The sequence below is a fragment of the Nematostella vectensis genome, chromosome 1, assembly GCF_932526225.1.
Source record: "Nematostella vectensis chromosome 1, jaNemVect1.1, whole genome shotgun sequence".
NCBI lineage: Eukaryota > Metazoa > Cnidaria > Anthozoa > Actiniaria > Edwardsiidae > Nematostella > Nematostella vectensis.
Window position 1 is genome coordinate 3,430,645 of NC_064034.1, and position 19,819 is coordinate 3,450,463.

Sequence of the window (19,819 nt, forward strand, 5' to 3'; positions counted from 1 at the left end):
TGAAGAGACACATCGCATAATTATCAAATTATCAGGGAGGAGCGGTAGTTGGAGCGTGCGACTTAGTGACCCTCGCGACAAGCGACCGATGATGAACCCCAAAGAGACTTCAATGTTTTTCTATTCCAAAACACCGTCAAATTTTAATTGCTGACCGAGCAGTGTTTGCTTACGTGCCGTGTACCAGCTTCCTGCGGCGAACAGAACCCGATTTGTTGCTAGGCAATGATGACGTCAACCTACTCGATCCAGTTCCCCCAGGGTCCCAAGGCCATGTGAATTTTCCTCGGAAGAATACCAAATAGAAAGCTTACAACATTCATGTATAATAGAACGCGCCGGTAGCGCTGCCGCATCGCGCTGATAGAAGGAATATGTCGATGTGGAATAGGAAAAATTCCGTAGCTATACAATCGCAGGCGGCGCAAAACTTCAAGCCCGATGTTTCCACGGAAGAAAGGAAAAGAGTAAGTAAATCGAACGTTTGAATGAAAGTAGCGTCACTTTGCGCCATAAATGCACACGGCATCAAGCCGGTGGCACGCGCGAGAGTGTTGCCTCAAAATGAAACTCACTTAACAAGCAGAAATACATCACTTACTTGTGATAAATTTTACGAGGAGCTACAAGCTATTATCCCTGTAATACATTACTTGAGTTCACAAAAATTCAACAGAAACTGTTCGTGGCTACCAAAGAACTTTCCCTGCAGTGAGGATTTCTTAACACCATTAATGATGCTTCGAAGATGGTGTAAACCAATGTTTTAGGGGAATATGGATAACAGATTCTCAACAGAAATATCGATGTTACTATTCATGTGGAGGCTAATAATCCTGATTAGGGTTTTTGAGATTTGTGACAGGCATATTTTTTGCCGGAAGCACGAGTTAAATTTTGGGACACGAGTAGTCCAAGTTGCCACTAACGCCAATGAATTGTTATAAACATTTTCATAATAGTACTTTCGATTTAGTGCAAATAGGAAATTGAAAACTTTTAAGAGTAACACATGAAGCGGTTTATGTAGCTCTTTGTTGTTATGTTTACAGTCTAATATAACGATATTTTTCTTCCCTCAGCATAAATGGCTACGGCCACAGACTTCTGTAGGGTCCGTCTCTTGGAGTTCATGTGACAGTACAGGTAAACTGAGCGGGTTTTACCCCGATTTGTTAAGATGATTTACTAGCATTTCAGCCGAGGATTTAAGTCAAGTTTAAAAAGTTTTTTATCACCCCTGAAAAGGTCTACCATATATACCATAGCGAGCCAGTGAAGAACAAAAGATTTCTGTCTCCCCTATGACATACACCGTCAGATAGGCCAAGAGTTTAACAACTGTACTCGCTTTGTATTATGCTTTTAGTAATTACAATGTTAAGAAAAGCACCTCGGTTTTTATAAAGGTGTATTTAGCTTGATCAAATTATCAAACTACGTAAGACCGAGTGTTTTGTGTGCCAACTCAAGGGTAAAACGCCATATGGAAATTTTTTGCCTATTGTTGTGTGACCACTTTCGAATAACCTAACCTTGGGTAAGGCGGTAAAAAGATAACATGGATAACTTGTTAGTAAACAACACAGCGTTACGCTCCTGCCTTACAGTAGAAAAGCTTCGATTTTCTCAAAAACAAAATAAAGAAGTCCTCGGATATTTTAGATTATGATTTCACAATATCGTAATCACGACATGGGAAACCTCACTTCCGGTGTAACGCAAGAACTTCTAAGTCACTGCGTGACAGGTTTACATAAAGTTCACACGTGTGCTTTCTCGATATACCGACAATATGTTCGCGTGCCCTCTGTCACGGTATTGTCGATTTTATGCAAAAGTAAGTGGTCCTATGAGTCTGATGATTTTAATGATAATAGTTTTGAAGAGAGTTTAAATATTAGTAAAGCAGCTTATTCCTCCTCCTTCTGTAACTTCGCTCATTCCTTGAATTTCACGACTTTCTATCTGACCTCACTAAAAAACTGCTTCCAATCCGGAATTTTCTTCGGTACAGTTATTGTCGAGTCCCAACTTTGTCACGCAAGTAAATCATTTTGACTGTGGTAACGCTATAACGCTAGTGATCTTTGACTTTGGCAATCAACAACAATACCGACTAAAGCGACTAGATCGTTTTTGCACCACCCTCTATATTCTGAGGTCAATATTTTAAGTCTTTGTCTGAGAAGGATATTCGTTCCATGTCGGAGAATCCTGTGGGATGCCTGTGGTTTGCTACTAGTAGGACATGAGTATTATATCTCTCTTGCGGACACCATTTTGTAAGTCTTAATACGAAACTGGTTTATACTTTGAACCCGTGAGATTTACAGCAATTTCTGTTTTTATTTTAAAATAGCGTTTCCATACCAAAAATGCATATTTTAGTAAATGACTCCCTGATTGTGAATTTGGTCAATTGCTCCTGCCAAAAGCAGTTTTGCGAAACTTTGGAACACAGATCCTGTTGACATGTCACTGCACTAGACCTAAGAACAGTACCGATTATTTCCCTCATTAACGTAAACAATTGTTATTAATATCCCTACTCGCTTTATGTAGCTTCCAAGTGATTTCTATATGAGAGTTTTTTGGAAGGGCTTCCATATTTCTATTAAAGATGACAGATGTAATTGTCACGATTATCAGTAGAGTGAACAATTGACACAGTAATGATATTTTGTAGCTGCCAGCGTAGAAAATATGAGGGATTTTTAAAGCTCGGAAGGCAAGTGAAATAATTTGCACTATTAATGCCATGGTTCCATGGTATTTAATTAAATGAGCGTAGCCTGTGAGGTGTGCGTAGCTTCAACATATATAGCTTTTGTGCGTTTAACCACTAAGACCCCCCGAAGTTGCTTTAGAGCGGTAAGCGAGAGCCTGGTATCTTTTCTAAGATATGTTGTCTCCGATTTCCGACATTTTTCCGAGAATTTTTGCACGGCGCAGAGACGTCTGCGGAACCGGTCCGATTTCACATTCTGTGCTTCACTGTAAACATGCAATTACTAATATGTGAGAGTTCAGTCACTGAATAGTATTCCGTAAAGTTAGAGGGAAATACCCCTAGGTTTCCGAGGGTTATCGTAAAGTGGATTCCACTTTGATCAGACAACTTATATACAAATGCGTCACCAAAGACGTTAGGGTGAGTTAAGCTGTAAACACAAAATTTCAATTCTCATAGAAATACCTGTCATCTTCGCGCCTATAAGGAACACAAGGCCTCTTTTATAGAAATAACCGTGACTAAAGGGCACTCTTCAAACAAAGGCCGACCCATATTTCGGTTACAGATATAAAGCACCAAAGATATTTTTTTGAAAAATTACTTTGTCCACCTTTTTCTCTACCGCTGTCTATGTCATTGCCTACCTTCATTATGGAATAATCTGTCGAAATTGTGCATATACCGTAATATAAAGAGATTTTTGTGGTCTTTCGATAATATTCAATATTACTCGCTGTTTATGCTGTATGTCCTGGAAGAACGTGTCGTACTTGAAGAGTATCTCCCGAATCGAGGACCCCCCCCCCGTGATACATAATTACTACTCCCTTAGGATCAACTGCTGGTCATATCCATATCAGGCTATTTGAATTCACCAGAGCAAGTTCTACTTCCTATCTTTCACTGGAAAAGATGAATCCGTCTCGGTAAACCTTTCAATCGCGCGGACGTAAAGATAGCCGGAAACCTTTTCTTCTCTTCCTTAAAGTCCTTGACTGTGTTGCTTTCTTTAACAACATGTGCACGAAATGTTTTTTATTAGTTATCCAAGATATTGGGAACATTAAATTTTTGCCCGTTAGGTCCTGTAAGCGAGACGCGAGATGTCTGCATTTCACTATTTCTACCGTTACATAATCATGTGTTTTTACTAAATGCTGCCGCCTTCTTGCGCCCACGGCTCCTTGTGGCTATTCTCTGGTACTATTCTATAGACAACCAGAACTCATTATCAGATTTTGCATTTAGCCAGATATATGTCTCCAAATGTGCAAATGTGCAAAAAGTGCATTGCGGCTGTATCTTCGATCGCATATGTACAGAAATATCCACTTTACTGACAAAAAAAAGTAAAGGAATCCTGATAAATACGAAAAAGGTAGGATTCCTGATATAATGCCTTAGTCAAAGTAAATCCCTACCCCCCCCTCCCCTACCCCAAACCCGGGACAAGGTGGAAAATAGTGGGGCGTTTGCCTCAAGCAAAAGCAAATATCAGAAAAGGCCCACCTATTGGGGCAGTTGTGGATGGCAAAAGAGGATAAATACCCTACCCCTGGGGGAAAGATCACTAAATGCATTGCCATTTTCACACCACAAAACAGACAAAATTAAGGCCCCCGAATGGTCTTTGGCGAGCACTTGCGAGCACCCCGTTTTTTATCCGAGACCGAGCTATTTTAGTTGTTGAATAAATCGAGCAGCGAACACATCGAAAAAGACGATGCGAGCACGGCGGAAAAATTGCTCATGCGAGCATTAGCCGAAAACTGCGAGCATACCGAAATTTGGTAGCAATGGGTAGATCCGGAACTTGCCAAGGCGCCGAGACCCGCGTTACAGAATCCAAGCCCGAGACTTTAGACAAAATTTCGGAATCCGAGCCCGAGACTCTTTGTCAGATTTCGGAATCCGAGCCCAAGGTTTTCCGAGCTTGTTTTCGGATAACTTGCTCGAGGTATGTCATAAAAACATCATTTTTAAATAGAATAGGTAGAGTCACAATACAATCTTGCTACAAGGGGAAACCCGAAGCATTGTAACTACATAAAACAAATAGCGTTAACAAAATCAGAGACTCCGAGACCACGTTAGAAAATCAGAGACTCCGAGACCACGTTATAAAATCAGAGACTCCGAGACAACGTTAGAAAATCAGAGACTCCAAGACCACGTTAGAAAATCAGAGACTCCGAGACCACGTTATAAAATCAGAGACTCCGAGACCACGTTAACAAAACAGAGACTCCGAGACCACGTTATAAAATCAGAGACTCCGAGACCACGTTATAAAATCAGAGACTCCGAGACCACGTTATAAAATCAGAGACTCCGAGACCACGTTATAAAATCAGAGACTCCAAGACCGTGTTAGAAAAAAACGAGGCTCCGAGACCCTAAAATTTTGAAAAAAAAAACGAGACTTTGTAAAAAAAAAAAAAAAACGCCGAGATTCCGAGGATTTGCGAAATTTTTGCGAGACTTTCGAGGTACTCATCGCTACCCCTCCTTTTGCCCCACACTTGCAGGTGGGCATCAAATAACTGATTTATCCCCACCCCCTCACACTGACTTGTTAAAAGCGACCGTTTCCCTCACTATTCCCCCACCATGTCCTGGGTTTTTTTTGGGGGGGAGGGGCTAACCTTGACCTGTGCATAAGAAACTTGGCTTTTTTAAATTATTTTTTCATGGACACTACAAAGAAGCACTGCCATTTATAGCATTATTTTTGATTTCGAAGCCAATATCAAATCAAATAGAGTTTTTACGATCGCCGCTTTTTGTTCTCCTTGTTTTCCGATCCTCATTGTTTTATAAAAGTTAAAGATATAAATAATAGTTTTCAGAAGACTAAGACTAAAGTGAGATTTTTTAGTGCCCAGTTTCTCGCGGTCAGCCTAGCCTTAGCCTCGTTGTGAGGCGTTCCGTGCCAGCTTCAGCTAACACTTCTCTCCAACATGGCGGCGAACGAGCACGATCATGGGCATACGCATCACATCCAGAAATCACCGGCAGCTGCTCAAAAGCCGCCAAGTTTACGAGCCTTGGAGGTGGAATAATTTCGATTTTTTCCCGTTTCGCCTGCTTTGTGTTTTTGTAATTGATTTACCGATGTTTCATCACAGGGACTCAGTTTTTCGGAAAGCATGTCGAGGCGACCCCCTCGTCTTCGCCGGCGTTCAATCTCTGTATCTTCCACCGATAGTTATGCCAGTTCAGGTGAACTTCGCCAGCCATTTAACTGAATTTTCATACAAGTTTTTTGAAAGCCTATCTGCATTGTTAAATACTTATAAACCTATAAACTTAAAATCCTATCGTACAACTTTGTCATTCAATTTTTTATCCTTCTCTGCTGGATGAGATTAGGATGTGGTAGACCTTTTAAAAGAATCCGCGGTTTAGGAGCAGTCCTATTTCTTGAAGGTCACAGGCCCCTTGCACTAAGAAGATTCTATTATTCAGTCCTACTTAACTTTATATCACATTATCTATCGCTTGAATACTTGCGGAGATGAAATAGTCGTACTTCCAGTGGGAATTTTATACCTTTGTTGTAAACTGTATAAAGCGATCCGATCTGATACTTATATTTTTATGGTTGCCTCTTTGCAGCTAGCTACACGGACAGCTATTCCTCCGACGAAGATGATGTTTCTCCTAGGGACAGACCACAGGTAAGTTGTTCTCACTTGGAACCCACCAATTTTTGGAATATTACATCCCTTCCTTTGCCACTAAATAATTCTTGTAGAGTGCATTTTATTGCTGGTGTTGTGAGATCCTCCCCTCAATTTACTCCAAAACATGTTCCTTGTTGCACTTGATTCAAATCACTTATCTTCCTTTTTACTTCGGCATTTTATCCAACATTTTATGCATAGTAGTTTAAACAATTTATAACATTGTTGCTGATTTCCTTTTGGGACGTATTTTCTCTATAGTTTATGCCTGCGCAATCTGGCGCTAAGTTTACCTAGCTACTGCATAGGTAATTATGGGGATTAAAATTTTTTATTGAGATTGTGATGGTCATTTCATACCTTCTCGAAGGAATAGTCGTGTGTAGCATTCTTATGTGTCGCATTTACTTAGAATCGCTTAATTAGTGTCACTTAATTATAATGTAATTATTTTGTCTTTGTTATTTTTGGTATTGGAATGTTCTACGCCAGACATTTTGCTCCACTAAAATATTTAAATATTTAATAGGCAGAGCTGGTTATCATGCAAGATATTAGTGCATCCGTTTATTTGTTAGCCACTTTAATACAAACAAAAGTTTATCTGAAGTTAAAATAATTACTTGCTTTGTACTTGTTAATTTTTCTTATTGTTAAATGTGTTGTAATTATGTATTATTCTTGCTTTGAGTATATATCTTTCTGTGAAAAAAGGAATTTCTTAAAAGATCAGTTTTGCTTAGTCATGACTGAATGACATTTAGGCACCAATAGAATTTGCATAATGATTTTGGTTGCATTTGTATGGATGTTTTCACTTAGCATGTTAGCCTTAGAAAACCTTATCCTGTCCCAAAATTATACCAGAATTTTTATTTGAAAATGTTTGATTGAATTTTAATTGTTGTACCACCTTACGCATAAAAGAAATGCTTATAATATTTATAGCAATGCAAACAAGATATTCAAGATTTTTATAATGTACCCTATTGGTGCTGTATTTCGTGTCACTTGAATTTGTGTCCTGTGCTGAAACTTACTAACTTGTAGTTATGATATGGCACATTTTGCAAAAAAAAATAGCTCTAACTAAAAGGATAGTGGCAAAATTAACATAAAAAACATTGTATCCAACTCTTTTGATGTGCTTACTCTAAAATTGCTTGAGGCATAAATTTTTTGGTATTAATTTGGTCTTTAAATTACCCAGCCTAATCAATCAGACAAATCTGAACATATAGCTGATCAAACTTCAATCAATTAATCTGGGATTTATTTGGCAACCAAACTCACTTAAAATGTGCATTCATTTCTGAACTAAATCAAACTCAAAAACATTTTGTAACAAATGTAACAATAAACACTAGCACAGAAAACTAAAATATTAGCAAAGGCAGAATTTCCTAGCTTTAATTTTCAAAGTCTGAGGGTAGAACTTAAACAGTAAAACAGCATTGATAAGAATATGAGCAGTATCATTTTGTTCAATTAGAGAAAGTTTGATTATTGAAATATTTTGTATTTGTTTGATTTTGTTCAGTTCCCAAACCATTCAAGCAGCAATCTCAAAATTAAAGATCAATTGAGTTTGATTACCAAACATTTGATTGATCAGGCCAGACCATCACCACTGGGAACAATATGTGGGTAGCTTATTAGTTGTTTGTGTTTCTAATTAATTGATCTCCATTTTGTGTGATTAAACAGAAAAACAGCAAAGGAACCAGCGATTTTTGTGTTAAGAACATTAAACTTGCTGACTTTGGTCGCAGAGAAATTGAAATAGCAGAGCAAGGCAAGCATTACTGAACATACCATAGAATTCCGAAAGTAATAACCAGGCATGTTATCTATACAAAAAGCCATTGTTATCTTTAGAACTCTATGGTGAACTTCTATGTTATGTTATAAGTATGACAAAACAATAAGCTATAATCTAATTTTTAAAAATTATCAAAGAAATAAATTGAAGATTATGAGTTACATTTTCCCAGTTACTCCTCTGTATTTTTTACTTATCTTTTCATTTGTTTTTGTTTGATCACAGCATTTATATTTTTAGCATGAATCTTTTGTAATTTCTATCTTTTTTTTCAGAAATGCCTGGTCTTATGCTCCTACGTAAAAGGAATTGTACTGACAAGCCGTTAGAAGGTGCCAAAATCGTCGCCTGCACCCATGTCACCGCCCAGGCAGCCGTAAGTGCCAGCAACTGTGTCATTTTAATTTTGCTATCTTTATTTCTAATCATCTTAGCATGAATTTTGTTTGGGATTTTATTTTATTTTGCTTTTGGGATTTAGTTGTTTTTTCTTTATTTTTATTTTTGCCCAAGCCCAAATTGGGGGTTTCTAAAAAATGAAATCAATAACATTTAAATGTGCCTGAATAACTATAAAGTCTCCTCTTTACCTTGAAAATGGGTCCATTCTTTTTTTCTTTCTTTAATCCACTTGTTGTCATGCTTCATAAATTAATAAGAGTTTTTGACAGCACAATTTGGACGCAGGGTCTTTATGGTCATTTTTAAAAAAAATATTGTTTTTCACAGCTTTCAAAAAGCAAGTATCAACTGAAAAAAAAGGAAAATTTCTCAACACACCAACACGAAAGAATAAAAAAATTTTTGATTATTTATTCTACCTTAGATGTTTTTTCTTCTTACTTTAGCTGTGTAAATGAATATTTTTTTATTTAGTACAGTTTGCAGTTTACAGTTTACACATCAAAACGAAGTAAAAGGGTGTTGTCCTAACCTTATTGAATCTTGTTTAGGTTCTGATAGAAACCCTGATGGCCCTAGGAGCTCAAATTCGCTGGTGTGCCTGCAATATCTATTCCACACAAAATGAGGTTGCTGCAGCCATGGCTGAGTCTGGTGAGTCATTTCCTCAGTTTACACTATCAGCTTGAACGTAGACACCCTATACAGGAGTATGTTAATCTCCAGAAAGAGTAAAAACGATAAGCAAGGTTGGGGGAGGGCCCTTATTCGAGAGGAGGCGCTTATCTAAAGAAGAGCACTTACTTGGATCATAACGGTAATTTCCCTTGTGTTTTATGTTGTAGGACTATCCATTTTTGCATGGAAGGGAGAATCTGAAGAGGATTTCTGGTGGTGTATAGAGAAATGCATTACATCTAATGGCTGGCAACCAAACATGGTTCTAGATGACGGAGGCGATGCCACTCATCTGATGTATAAAAAATTTAATGGAACATTTAACACACTTAAAGGCATTGTGGAAGAAAGTGTCACCGGAGTTCATAGGTAATTGTCTAGAGTTTATCTACCCGAATAAAAAAAGGACTACTTGATTGACACATATCGGGCTCAGATAATTAGAATTAGACAGACATTTTTTTAGAGCTTTGAACCTCAGCATAGAACATTGTCTCCTGTATTTTGTGGATTTGTTTATTGCAAAATTTTAGACCTCATGTGACAGGTATTGTTTTTCAGACTGTACCAGCTATCAAAGCAAGGGAAGCTCACAGTTCCTGCAATGAATGTCAATGATTCAGTAACAAAGGTAAGTGGTATTCTTACCCTGTTTTTTTCCCTGTTAGATCTTTATTGTTTAGCAGTTTTTCTAATTGTTATTTCTTTTCCTTGCAGACAAAGTTTGATAACTTGTATTGTTGCAGAGAGTCCATCTTAGATAGGTAACAAAAATTTAATGTTTGAAAAACTAAAAATACATTGTTGTTCAATTAGGGAGGTAGGATTTTAAGGAACAAAGCCTCTGTCATTCATTACATTTTTTTTGTGACTTATATATATTATAATTCACAATTATATATTGTGGTTATAATTGTGCAGAGGTAACTGGCGAGAGTGCCGCTTTGAGAGCATGGGTTACATCTTGTTTACTATCAATAGTGTGATCTAACATTTTAACATTTTATACCACTAGTTTGAAGAGAACAACAGATGTGATGTTTGGTGGCAAGCAGGTGCTTGTTTGTGGCTATGGAGAGGTGAGAACCTTTTAAAAAAATGTTTAAGCATTTCAGTAGATATCCCTATTCCCATGAAAGCCTAATTGGATTACTGTTCTGTTTTGGTGTTTATAGGTGGGCAAAGGTTGTTGTGCCGCCCTTAAGGGATTAGGAGCCATTGTTTATATTACAGAAATTGACCCTATCTGTGGCCTCCAGGCATGGTAAGCCGATCCAATGAGTCCTTGTCATTGCTTTGTTATATTTTTATTGAATAATGAAAGACAAATTATTTAAACGAATTTTGCCATCTAAAAGCAATATTTTATGCTTTATATTTCAATAGCTTCCCCAAATCAGCTGATGAAATTGAACACTTGATGTAAACTCATGATTTTTGTGAAATATTTTATATATTGATAAACCTTTCTTTAATACATTTTGTTCAATTGTTTTGTTCAATTCTGTTTTGTGTGTTGCCTAACATGGTGAATATTGGGGAGGGTAGTACATTCTATTCTATTGTGTATTAGAGAACTATCTATGTGATACATTCTTTTCTGTTTTATTTGATAAATTCCGTTCTGTGTTGTGTATAGCCTGGTGAAGATTTGAGGAAAGTGTACTACGTTCTGTTATATTTGATAAATTCTGTTCTGTGTTGTTCCTAGCATGGATGGTTTCCGAGTGGTGAAGATTGAGGAAGTGTGTAAACACATCGACATCCTCATCACGTGCACAGGTGGGTGGCAAGGGAGGTTTTCCAACAAAATAAATGCTGCTTATTTGAATTTCCAGTCCCTTTCTTTGTTGACTTTTAATGTGAACCTTATCCCCTGATGAGTTATTATTCGTATAGCCTGCCTACCATACATAGTCATTGATTGTCTGCCTCTACCAATCAGAAACAAATAAAATGTAATGCAATCTCATTTTAGTCAGGCTGCCCTTGAAAACCAGTGTATGGTGAATCAAATGCCATTCTAATTTGTACTGCAGTTGTCTGTATGAAATAAGGGAACTAAATATTGTATTTGTGCTAATTTGAAGTGTCATTACTTTTTGACAGGAAATAAAAATGTGGTGACAAGGGAACACTTGGACAGGTTGAAGAATGGTTGTATTGTCTGCAACATGGGTCACTCCAATACAGAAATTGATGTGGTTAGTATTGGATTGACTTCAGAGTGCACTAGTAACATGCTTGTTTATTTATGTACCTTGCTGATTTGACAAAAAAAAACTTGTTACATGCTTTTTTTTCTCTTTGTTTTCCCACAGGCAAGCTTGAGAACATCTGACCTAGCCTGGGAAAAGGTCAGATCACAAGTTGACCACATCATCTGGCCTGACAAGAAAAGGATTGTCCTTCTGGCTGAGGTACATTGAAATTTGTGTTGATCATTTCAATCTCTCATAAGTATTTTTTATTCCAGCCAAATTGCAGTTTTGAAAAAAAAAAGATTTATTGTATATGCACTATAGATGAATCCCAGTAATCCTTGCTGTCCTCTTGGCAAAAACAAAAATGCTGAATTAGTATTACTATTGCATTTAGCAGCCAAGTCAAATGACTTTGTGCAATTAGTATTTCTCTTTTTTACTTCCTCATGTAATTAGACAATCAGTATAAGTTTATGATTTTTGTTCTATGATTCTATGTATTGAAAACCTATCATGCTGTTTGTGTTGCTGTTCATCAGGGGCGTCTTGTGAACTTGAGCTGCTCTAGTGTACCATCATTTGTCGTCTCCATAACAGCAACCACCCAGGTAACTCTTTGATCAATCTCACTCACAATGTATACTATTGAGGATCTTTTTGTCGGTTGTAGCTGTTTTGAAAGCCACCCTTTAAAATGATGCCAAACTTTGTACAAATAAAATACATTCCTACAATATTTTTGGTATTAATTTCAATCAGCAAACTGTATTGCTGCTACCATCGAAAGGACTTTTGTTGGAGAATGCATACATCTTATGAAGGGAACCAGTCAGTTAGACCAGTGTAGTAAGATGGAACAGCCTGAAAGTGGTTTAACTATATATTAAAACTTAGTATACTTGGCACTTATCAACTCTTTTTTAACTTTCAGGCCATAGCACTAATAGAATTATACAAAGCCCCACCCGGGCGCTATAAGCATGATGTCTACCTGCTACCTAAAAAAATGGGTAAGACTCTCTGCCAATTATGCTTGTAATATCTCCCAATTTAATGAAGTGTTTTGGTCTAACTGCTTCAGTGCTCCCACATTGTTGTTGAAGTCTCACATCCTGATAGACCAACAGGAGAAAAAGGGTCATTGTTTTTTTTTTTCTGATCATGTGTCTGATGTATTGTATTTCTTGCTTACAGATGAGTATGTTGCAATGTTGCATTTGCCAACATTTGATGCACATTTAACTGATCTGAGTGATGATCAAGCTAAATATCTTGGAGTGAATAAGAATGGACCTTACAAGCCCAATTACTACAGGTAATGCCATGAAGGGGAGTTGATTTCCAGTTTTTGGAGTATTCTATTTTAAATAAGGTTGCACTTGGAGAATCATAACCCACAGTGTTTCAGAGGTATCAAGTAAATAAGCAAATAAACAGAAATAAAATACAAATACAGGTTTAAAAAAATGTAGAATTCTTGTTTACATTCTTATGAACATTGACATAGCTTTCAGATACAAGGATTCAGCCATTTATATGTTACCCATGAACCACTGCAGGTGATGACTGCAGTGCAACCTCATTTGAAATAGGTGTATCATGTTATCATCCACCCTTCTGTTTTACAAGCTACACAGTTCTAAAACACCTGGATCTTACTATATTTCTCAGAAAACACCAGAGTGTATTTATTTGATCACACATTTCAGACATGTCCTTATTTACACCTTGACATGGACCCTCACCTACCGCAACTTGTTTTTTTTTTTTTTTCAGATACTGATGGCTAGGACAAGAAAACAGAAAGCCTGTTAATTTAAATTCCTGTCTTCGACCTCTATTTATCATCAAGAAGATATGGTATCCCAGGCTGCCGTGTGTGGCCCCTACCCTATGCCAATGATTCTTGGCAATACCTTGCAGACTGAATTTCTGACTCTGCTCACTGGTGGTCGAAGGCATCACCTTACTTGGCTTAGTGATTTTAAAAGTGTTATTTATTAATCTGGAGTTCTTCTCTGTAATATTACTATTTCCTATCTGATTCATACGTTTTTAAGGCCCCATAATATAACCAATATGCTGCTGATTCTTTACTTTTTTCAAGATGTAGATTTTTTCACAGATTGTCTTTTTCTAAAAAAAAAACATCACAAAGCTAGTGTGACATGAAAACTGACTTGTTTTATCTATGTTTTATATTTGAATTCAAGTTTAATATGATGTAAAATTAAACTTGGACACATCAGTAGAGTTATCAGAAACAGCCCCCATAGTAAACTTACCTATGTTATAATGCAGTACAGTTGCATTGCCAGTGCTATTCTAAGGAGTAATACACACAAATAAGATGTAAAAAAAAACCACTAACCCCCTTCATGTCATGTAAAAACTTCCAAATCCGATGAAGGACATTCTATGGCACTAGATACCTTTACCATGGGTGTATTAACATTGCTATATTGAAGTTATGAGATGTTATAAATAACCGTAGTACTTAGAGCTGTATTTGGGAAAAATCCACTAGATCAAGTAGTTTCTTAGATGAGAAATGTAAATAAAACTAATTCTGAATTCTGGTTACACTACACAAGTTTTAGTTAAAAGGATATATTCAGAGAAACAAAAACAAAAAAAGAAAAAAAAGAGACGTTAAAAAAGGAAACATTGCTATCTTTGGAGAGCATGGTTTGATTAGGCTCATATTCTTTTAATAATGTAGTTTTTTAATGGTGCCGGCTGCCAGCTTTATTGCATAAGTATTTTTTTTTTTTTTTGCTGTTAGCTCAAGAAATAATGTAATGCTTTTTATTTGCATTTCTCTCGTTGTATTTTCTTGAGATGCATTTGTAGGTATTTTGACTAGACGGTTTATGGTGTTAGCTATGGTACTGCGGATTGCCCTCTATCAGTTTTTGTTGGTTGGAACAGGTGCTAGAAGGGGAGAACATTGAACAAGAAGCATATGCAAGCAGAGTTGGGTTGCTCCAAAATTAGGCTATTGGCCTTGGCTGGTTCTTAGAAAATACAGGTTATGGCACAAGGAGAATTTTGCTCTCGTGCATTCCTTCTAAAATTTCTGAATGGGTTGGGGCTGTGGGGAGCACCAGCCCCAATATGGATCCCTTGATCCACCACTGAATTAATGCCAGGAATTTACCATACAGGAAAAGATAATTCATTTGACACCACTTGAGCCAACTGAACTAACCAAGAAACCAATTATCACCAATTTCACACCATAAACTTTCTAGTTGTTAGGTAATAAACTAGGTATAGGTAACCAATACTAAATACTGCAATTCCCATGAATGTTGCATACAGTAGCTCTCGGAGGTCGTAATTGATGACAAGAATGTGGCTGGTAAGAGGAATGTCTGACTTTGGCTGTCAGGTGATTATGCAGAAGTTAATTGTTAAAGAATGAATTTATGGTGTGGGTTGCACCTTACAGCTAATAAAAGACAACAATTGTTGGACTTTATGTTGTTTATTCGTAACCACCCTTTCTCCTAACCAAATGATCACACCTTATATAAACCACAAAAAAGACTAAGAACGTGTGGTCAAAACGTTCTATCACTCTAAAACATATCTCGGCCGAAGCACTAAGTGCTGTATGAGTGAGAGGGGGTATAGAGGTTCTCCTCAGAAAAATTAAATTTACCCAAGAAATGGTTTTATTTTAGATTACCTAAACTACGTACCAATCAAAAAGTTAAAGCAATTTTACTTGAAATTTTCAAGCTTTTAACCTTAGCATAAAAAAATTCTTTACACCATGAGAAATGTGTATATCAGCATGATATTTTTTAATGGATTCTTACAATTTATCTACATTTTGTCCACATAAACCTATCTTGTGCCAGGTTGGCATTTGCACTGATAACACAATAAGGGTATGGTTTCTATGCCCCCCCCCCTTCTCATTAGCCCAGGTTCTAAAAAAAACACAAGACCTTCTCAAGTTTAAGAGGCACAGTAGAATAAGAATTTTGTTTCATTTTTACATGGTTATTTAAAAGTAGCAATAAAATTAGTTCATCCATGAACATGCTTTTTGCAGGAATACTTTAAGTTATTTTAGAGTGGTTTCAAAATGCAGTGCAACAAAATGTAATTGTTGAAGTGTAATAGAGTGATTTTTTATAACCTGTGATCTATATCTAAGAGTATTACGCTTTATTGCAATCTAAATTGTTTCTTTATGTGTTTTCCTGACTATAAAACTTTTACTCTCACATTGTTAATGAAAACCACTCTAGTAAGTCAAGAACAAAAGAGAACAAAGACATTAAAGTGTTTTAGTATTAATAAACTAAATAGTATTTCAAGGGTTTTTAAAAAACACTTTAATTGAACACTAGTTTCATTTTATTCTATTCATTTCAAGAATATTTTATTGCTTGCTGGTCTCTATCAATGAATACAATCCCGTGAAGGTACACAAGGAAGCATAGTCAGTTTTTGAGATTCTCCCCACGGTACAGGAGGCCCTGTTGTACTTTTCTTCAAATGTAATTCTTGCCTTTAAAAACACTTGGACCCTTCCCCAAATGTTACTCATTTCTTATTTAAACACTTGTACCCTGCTACCTCCAAATGTAGCTCTTAAAGCCGCATTGTCACCAGTTTACTTCTGGAGGTCCGACGGAAACCTCAACTGTTAAAAGACAAAAGAATCTATTAGAATCCGAAATATTAAACAGGCCATCCGCTCTAAATTATCACTCACATCCTCAAAGAAACTTCCAATAGACACTTTGCTTTCAATATTTTGAAATATTTTTCGCGTTTTCCATTAAAAATAATCGGATATTGTTAGGTAATCGACCGGAAGTAAACTGGTGACAATGCAGCTTTAACTTGGTTACTTATTATAACACTTGCCCCCCTCTCTCAAACCCTAATGATGCTCTTGTCTTATTTACTTATTAAAACACTTTCCCCCCCCCTCTCTCAAACCCTAATGATGCTGTTGCCTTATATACTTATAACACTTGCCCCCTCTCTCAAACCCTAATGATGCTATTGCCTTATTTACTTATTAAAACACTTGCCCCCTCTCTCAAACCCTAATGATGCTCTTGCCTTATATACTTATTTTTAGCACATGGACCCTCCCCCCTTACCCCAAATGTATCTCATCATATTTACTTTTTTAAACACTTGGATTCAACTCCATAGCTACTAACTAATTAAGGATGAGACTACCAAAGACTTTCGAATACCAAGATTTTATAGGGTTTTTTTTAAATTATTTTATTACTTTAAAGAACACTGAATTTAGACCTCTGTGAACCCTGTTATACTGACTAACACAATTTTATTACAAGATTATATTGAAATCCAATGCACTTCCAGCTGAAAAAGGGTCAAATAAAATACTTGGCTATTTCAGAGTTCATCACTTTGGGGTTCAGAGCCAGGTTTTTTTTTTACAATTAATAGTATTGGATTATTTTAATTTAGTCAAAGTTACAATATATAAACTTAAATTGATCAAAATAAATATGTTTGAATAGCCACTATGTGGCCTTTACATAGGGAATGAAAATCAATTAGGAAGTCAAAATAAAACATCCAGAAGAGGAAGAACAGTTGTCGTAGCTTCTTGTAATAAATATCCATGATGACTTTTTTGACAGGAGCCATGTCAAGATGATTTCATTGACAATAATTGTTAGAATACTGATAAAAGAGTAACATGCACTCACTTGCACTTTGTGCCTACCTAATAACAAAGTCCATCATTTACGCTGTGAAGTGGACTATGTCATAGATTCCTGAGTGTTATCAAGGGTTACTACTTCAACTGCTTGTGTCGCCACAGGCACCCCATCACAGTTGGTGTCAACAATGTGATGATGATGAGTATGACCACCTGAAGTCACAGTAACGATGGTGTGTGGCGCCATGGCAACTTGTGGAACGGAGGTGATGAACTGTGCCTGTGAGTTGGTCAGCATAGTGTGGCCCTGTATTTGCATTAACGATGCAGCAGCTTGAACTGGTATTGTCACCATCTGAGAGGTGGAAAGGTCACCCTGGACACCCTGTAATGCGGCAGCAGCATGTTCAGGCAAGACTATCTGGCCTCCATCTGCAAGAGTTGCTTCTGCAAGTGTGGCAACAGCAGCTTGCGCGGCCGCTTCTGAGTGTGACAACTGGTCGTGCTCCATGTTCTGATGGCCATGTGGTAGACAGACCTCAGCTTGGGTTGCTGCAGCAACTTCTGCTAGTGTGGCAACGGCTTGTGTGGCTTCTGTCTGGGAATGCGAAACATCTGCAATAGTACTCACAGCTCCTGATGCATCCACCTGTATCAGTGACACAGTACCGTCAGCATTTGAGATGGTGTGGACCATCTGTTGGGGGTGGTGTGCATACTGGTGTTGCTGGACTGCATCATTTTCTGCAAAAAGTGGCAATAAATCTTCTCTGCCATGATACTTGTAGCAATTCTTAACTATCTGCCGTAAGGCATTAGTCCATGACACTTTTGCCTTTTGCTCCTCTGACCGGCAGTCACTGCGAACATTCTGCCAAGGTAGGTCAACAGGCCACCAGTTTGGTCGAGTTGACTCCTTACCCCATCCAGGCTTTCCACGCCCAGTAGAATATCGTAGCATCATAGGGATAAATGCTCTCAGCTGGGCTTGGGTCATTTTATCAACTGGAGTTGGTATGCCATCAATCACTAAGGGAGGGAGGGTAGGGATGTCTGGATTCTCTGTTGCTTGTGGAGGAGCATGTTCTGCTAATGCATTTTCCAAATCAGGCAAGATCAGTTGTTTCATATTCCGTATAACATTCTCAAGCGGTACGGCTCCAAAAACTTTAAAGAGAGGATTTGGTTTTCCAGGGCACACGCAGAGTACTATAGCCTGTTGCCCTACGCGCGTAGTATACTCATCAATGGTGGCTCGAAGCTTCCTCAACAAACGCGTCTGTTGTCGTTTGCGAATCGAAGGATTAGTTTCAAAGGAATGAGGTCTTTTTCTCTTTTTTCCAGTGGCTATCGCAGCGGCGGCGGCAACTCCTACAGGCCCGGAAGCGGCGAGCTGTGCTGTAACTTCATCGTTGACAGTAGAAGTCAATAGATCACTGCCATCGAAGGTGGATTCAGGGGATGAGGGTTCGTCATCCGAAAGACTCTGCGAAACGCTCATCGAGTGAGACATTGCTTGTGTCATGGACGTCATGGAATGGGAAAGGCTGGGCGAAAGGCCCGAATGGTGGATGCCTACTTCTTGAGCCAGTTTGCTGGGGAAAAACGAGCAAAACACTTTCAACAACTCATCACTAAACGAAAATAACTTAAGCTTACCACACAGATTCTTCTTTTGAATCCTTTATTAGATTTGCACGCCACGCATTTACAACTCAAGGACTCAAGTAACGCGAAAAATCGACTAAAATCAACCTAAAAAGTGTAATATCTTTTCTATAATGCTCTTAAAAGACAGCACACCACCCCGTTAGCCCCCTAATGACAACAGGGCCGACCAAAACAAGAGAACAGCGCGACACAAGGCGAAATTCTCTCAAAATCTTCGCTTCTTTGCCGTGTTTTACTCTTCTAAATTGAGACAAGCGTCGTGGCAGTACTTACTTCTTCGCTGTCCGATTCCGGGTTCATTATTACCAGAAAACAGCAAAACCTACTCTTTAACCTTACTCAAATACCTGGTTTCAACAGCGGAATAGAATAACAGGCGAAGGGTACTGAATCTGCGCAAAGAAGCTGCTCCCTCGTCGTGCGCGGTGAAGGACGATGGCGGCTGCTCAATAGAACGACGGCAAACGGGCGCATGTGCTGAACAACAAAGCCATCCCTAAGGGGCTGCCTGTCACATACTACAGGGGCAATCCCGCGGGTTTCGGGACAGGGGACAGCAATCCCAAGATGCTTTTCGAATTCGACGAATATTCGACAAGCACGAGGGGAAGAAGATTTGTTGGGCTAATTCTCACCAGCGAAGTTCCCTTAATTTTCCCTACCGGTCTACTTTGCGTAATTATCATCAATCGGGCAGGTTTCGGGTGCGCGTCGGGGACTGTTCGCGTGCCGCCACAAGTAGCTCAGGTTACGCAACGTAGCTTGACCGGGTTTTCCAAGTTGATCTCGCTGGTGAGAATTAAGCCTAACAAACTCTTTTCTCCTGCCAATACTTCGATTCAGTTATTTTAGGCCTTATGAACGGGCTCTGCTACATCTCTGTTCGATTCAGCTTCGACTTCGGATTTTTCCACTGGACCCAGGGGTATCCAGCTATAAAAGCGCAGG

At 38.1% G+C, this 19,819-nt stretch overlaps 2 protein-coding genes across 4 annotated transcripts; one reads left to right on the top strand and one right to left on the bottom strand.

Moving 5' to 3' along the window:
- The first annotated feature begins 277 nt into the window (after nucleotides 1-277).
- LOC5504868 (S-adenosylhomocysteine hydrolase-like protein 1) lies at nucleotides 278-15,008 on the top strand. Of its 2 annotated transcripts, none has more exons than XM_032373225.2 (18): nucleotides 278-467; nucleotides 1,083-1,146; nucleotides 6,356-6,417; nucleotides 8,131-8,218; nucleotides 8,521-8,621; nucleotides 9,199-9,301; nucleotides 9,493-9,694; nucleotides 9,887-9,956; nucleotides 10,043-10,089; nucleotides 10,341-10,404; nucleotides 10,501-10,589; nucleotides 11,037-11,107; nucleotides 11,435-11,529; nucleotides 11,647-11,745; nucleotides 12,069-12,137; nucleotides 12,461-12,539; nucleotides 12,724-12,844; nucleotides 13,306-15,008. In XM_032373225.2, exons 1-18 carry the CDS (start codon nucleotides 375-377, stop codon nucleotides 13,310-13,312), a joined length of 1,524 nt encoding a protein of 507 aa, XP_032229116.2. In that variant the 5' UTR covers nucleotides 278-374; the 3' UTR covers nucleotides 13,313-15,008. The 2 variants fall into 2 exon arrangements, with proteins under 2 accessions (XP_032229116.2, XP_032229113.1); XM_032373222.2 differs by lacking the exons at nucleotides 278-467; nucleotides 1,083-1,146 and adding exons at nucleotides 5,640-5,790; nucleotides 5,866-5,959.
- Nucleotides 15,009-16,750: 1,742 nt separating this feature from the next.
- LOC5504884 (nuclear respiratory factor 1) lies at nucleotides 16,751-19,514 on the bottom strand. 2 transcript variants are annotated; one of them, XM_032373227.2, is made up of 2 exons: nucleotides 19,145-19,514; nucleotides 16,751-18,795 (listed from the first exon to the last, which is right to left on the bottom strand). In XM_032373227.2, the coding sequence occupies exon 2, from the start codon at nucleotides 18,732-18,734 to the stop codon at nucleotides 17,301-17,303; it is 1,434 nt and encodes a 477-aa protein (XP_032229118.2). In that variant the 5' UTR covers nucleotides 18,735-18,795; nucleotides 19,145-19,514; the 3' UTR covers nucleotides 16,751-17,300. The 2 variants fall into 2 exon arrangements, with proteins under 2 accessions (XP_032229118.2, XP_001625750.2); XM_001625700.3 differs by having other exon boundaries at nucleotides 19,219-19,511.
- Between the last annotated feature and the right edge of the window lie 305 nt (nucleotides 19,515-19,819).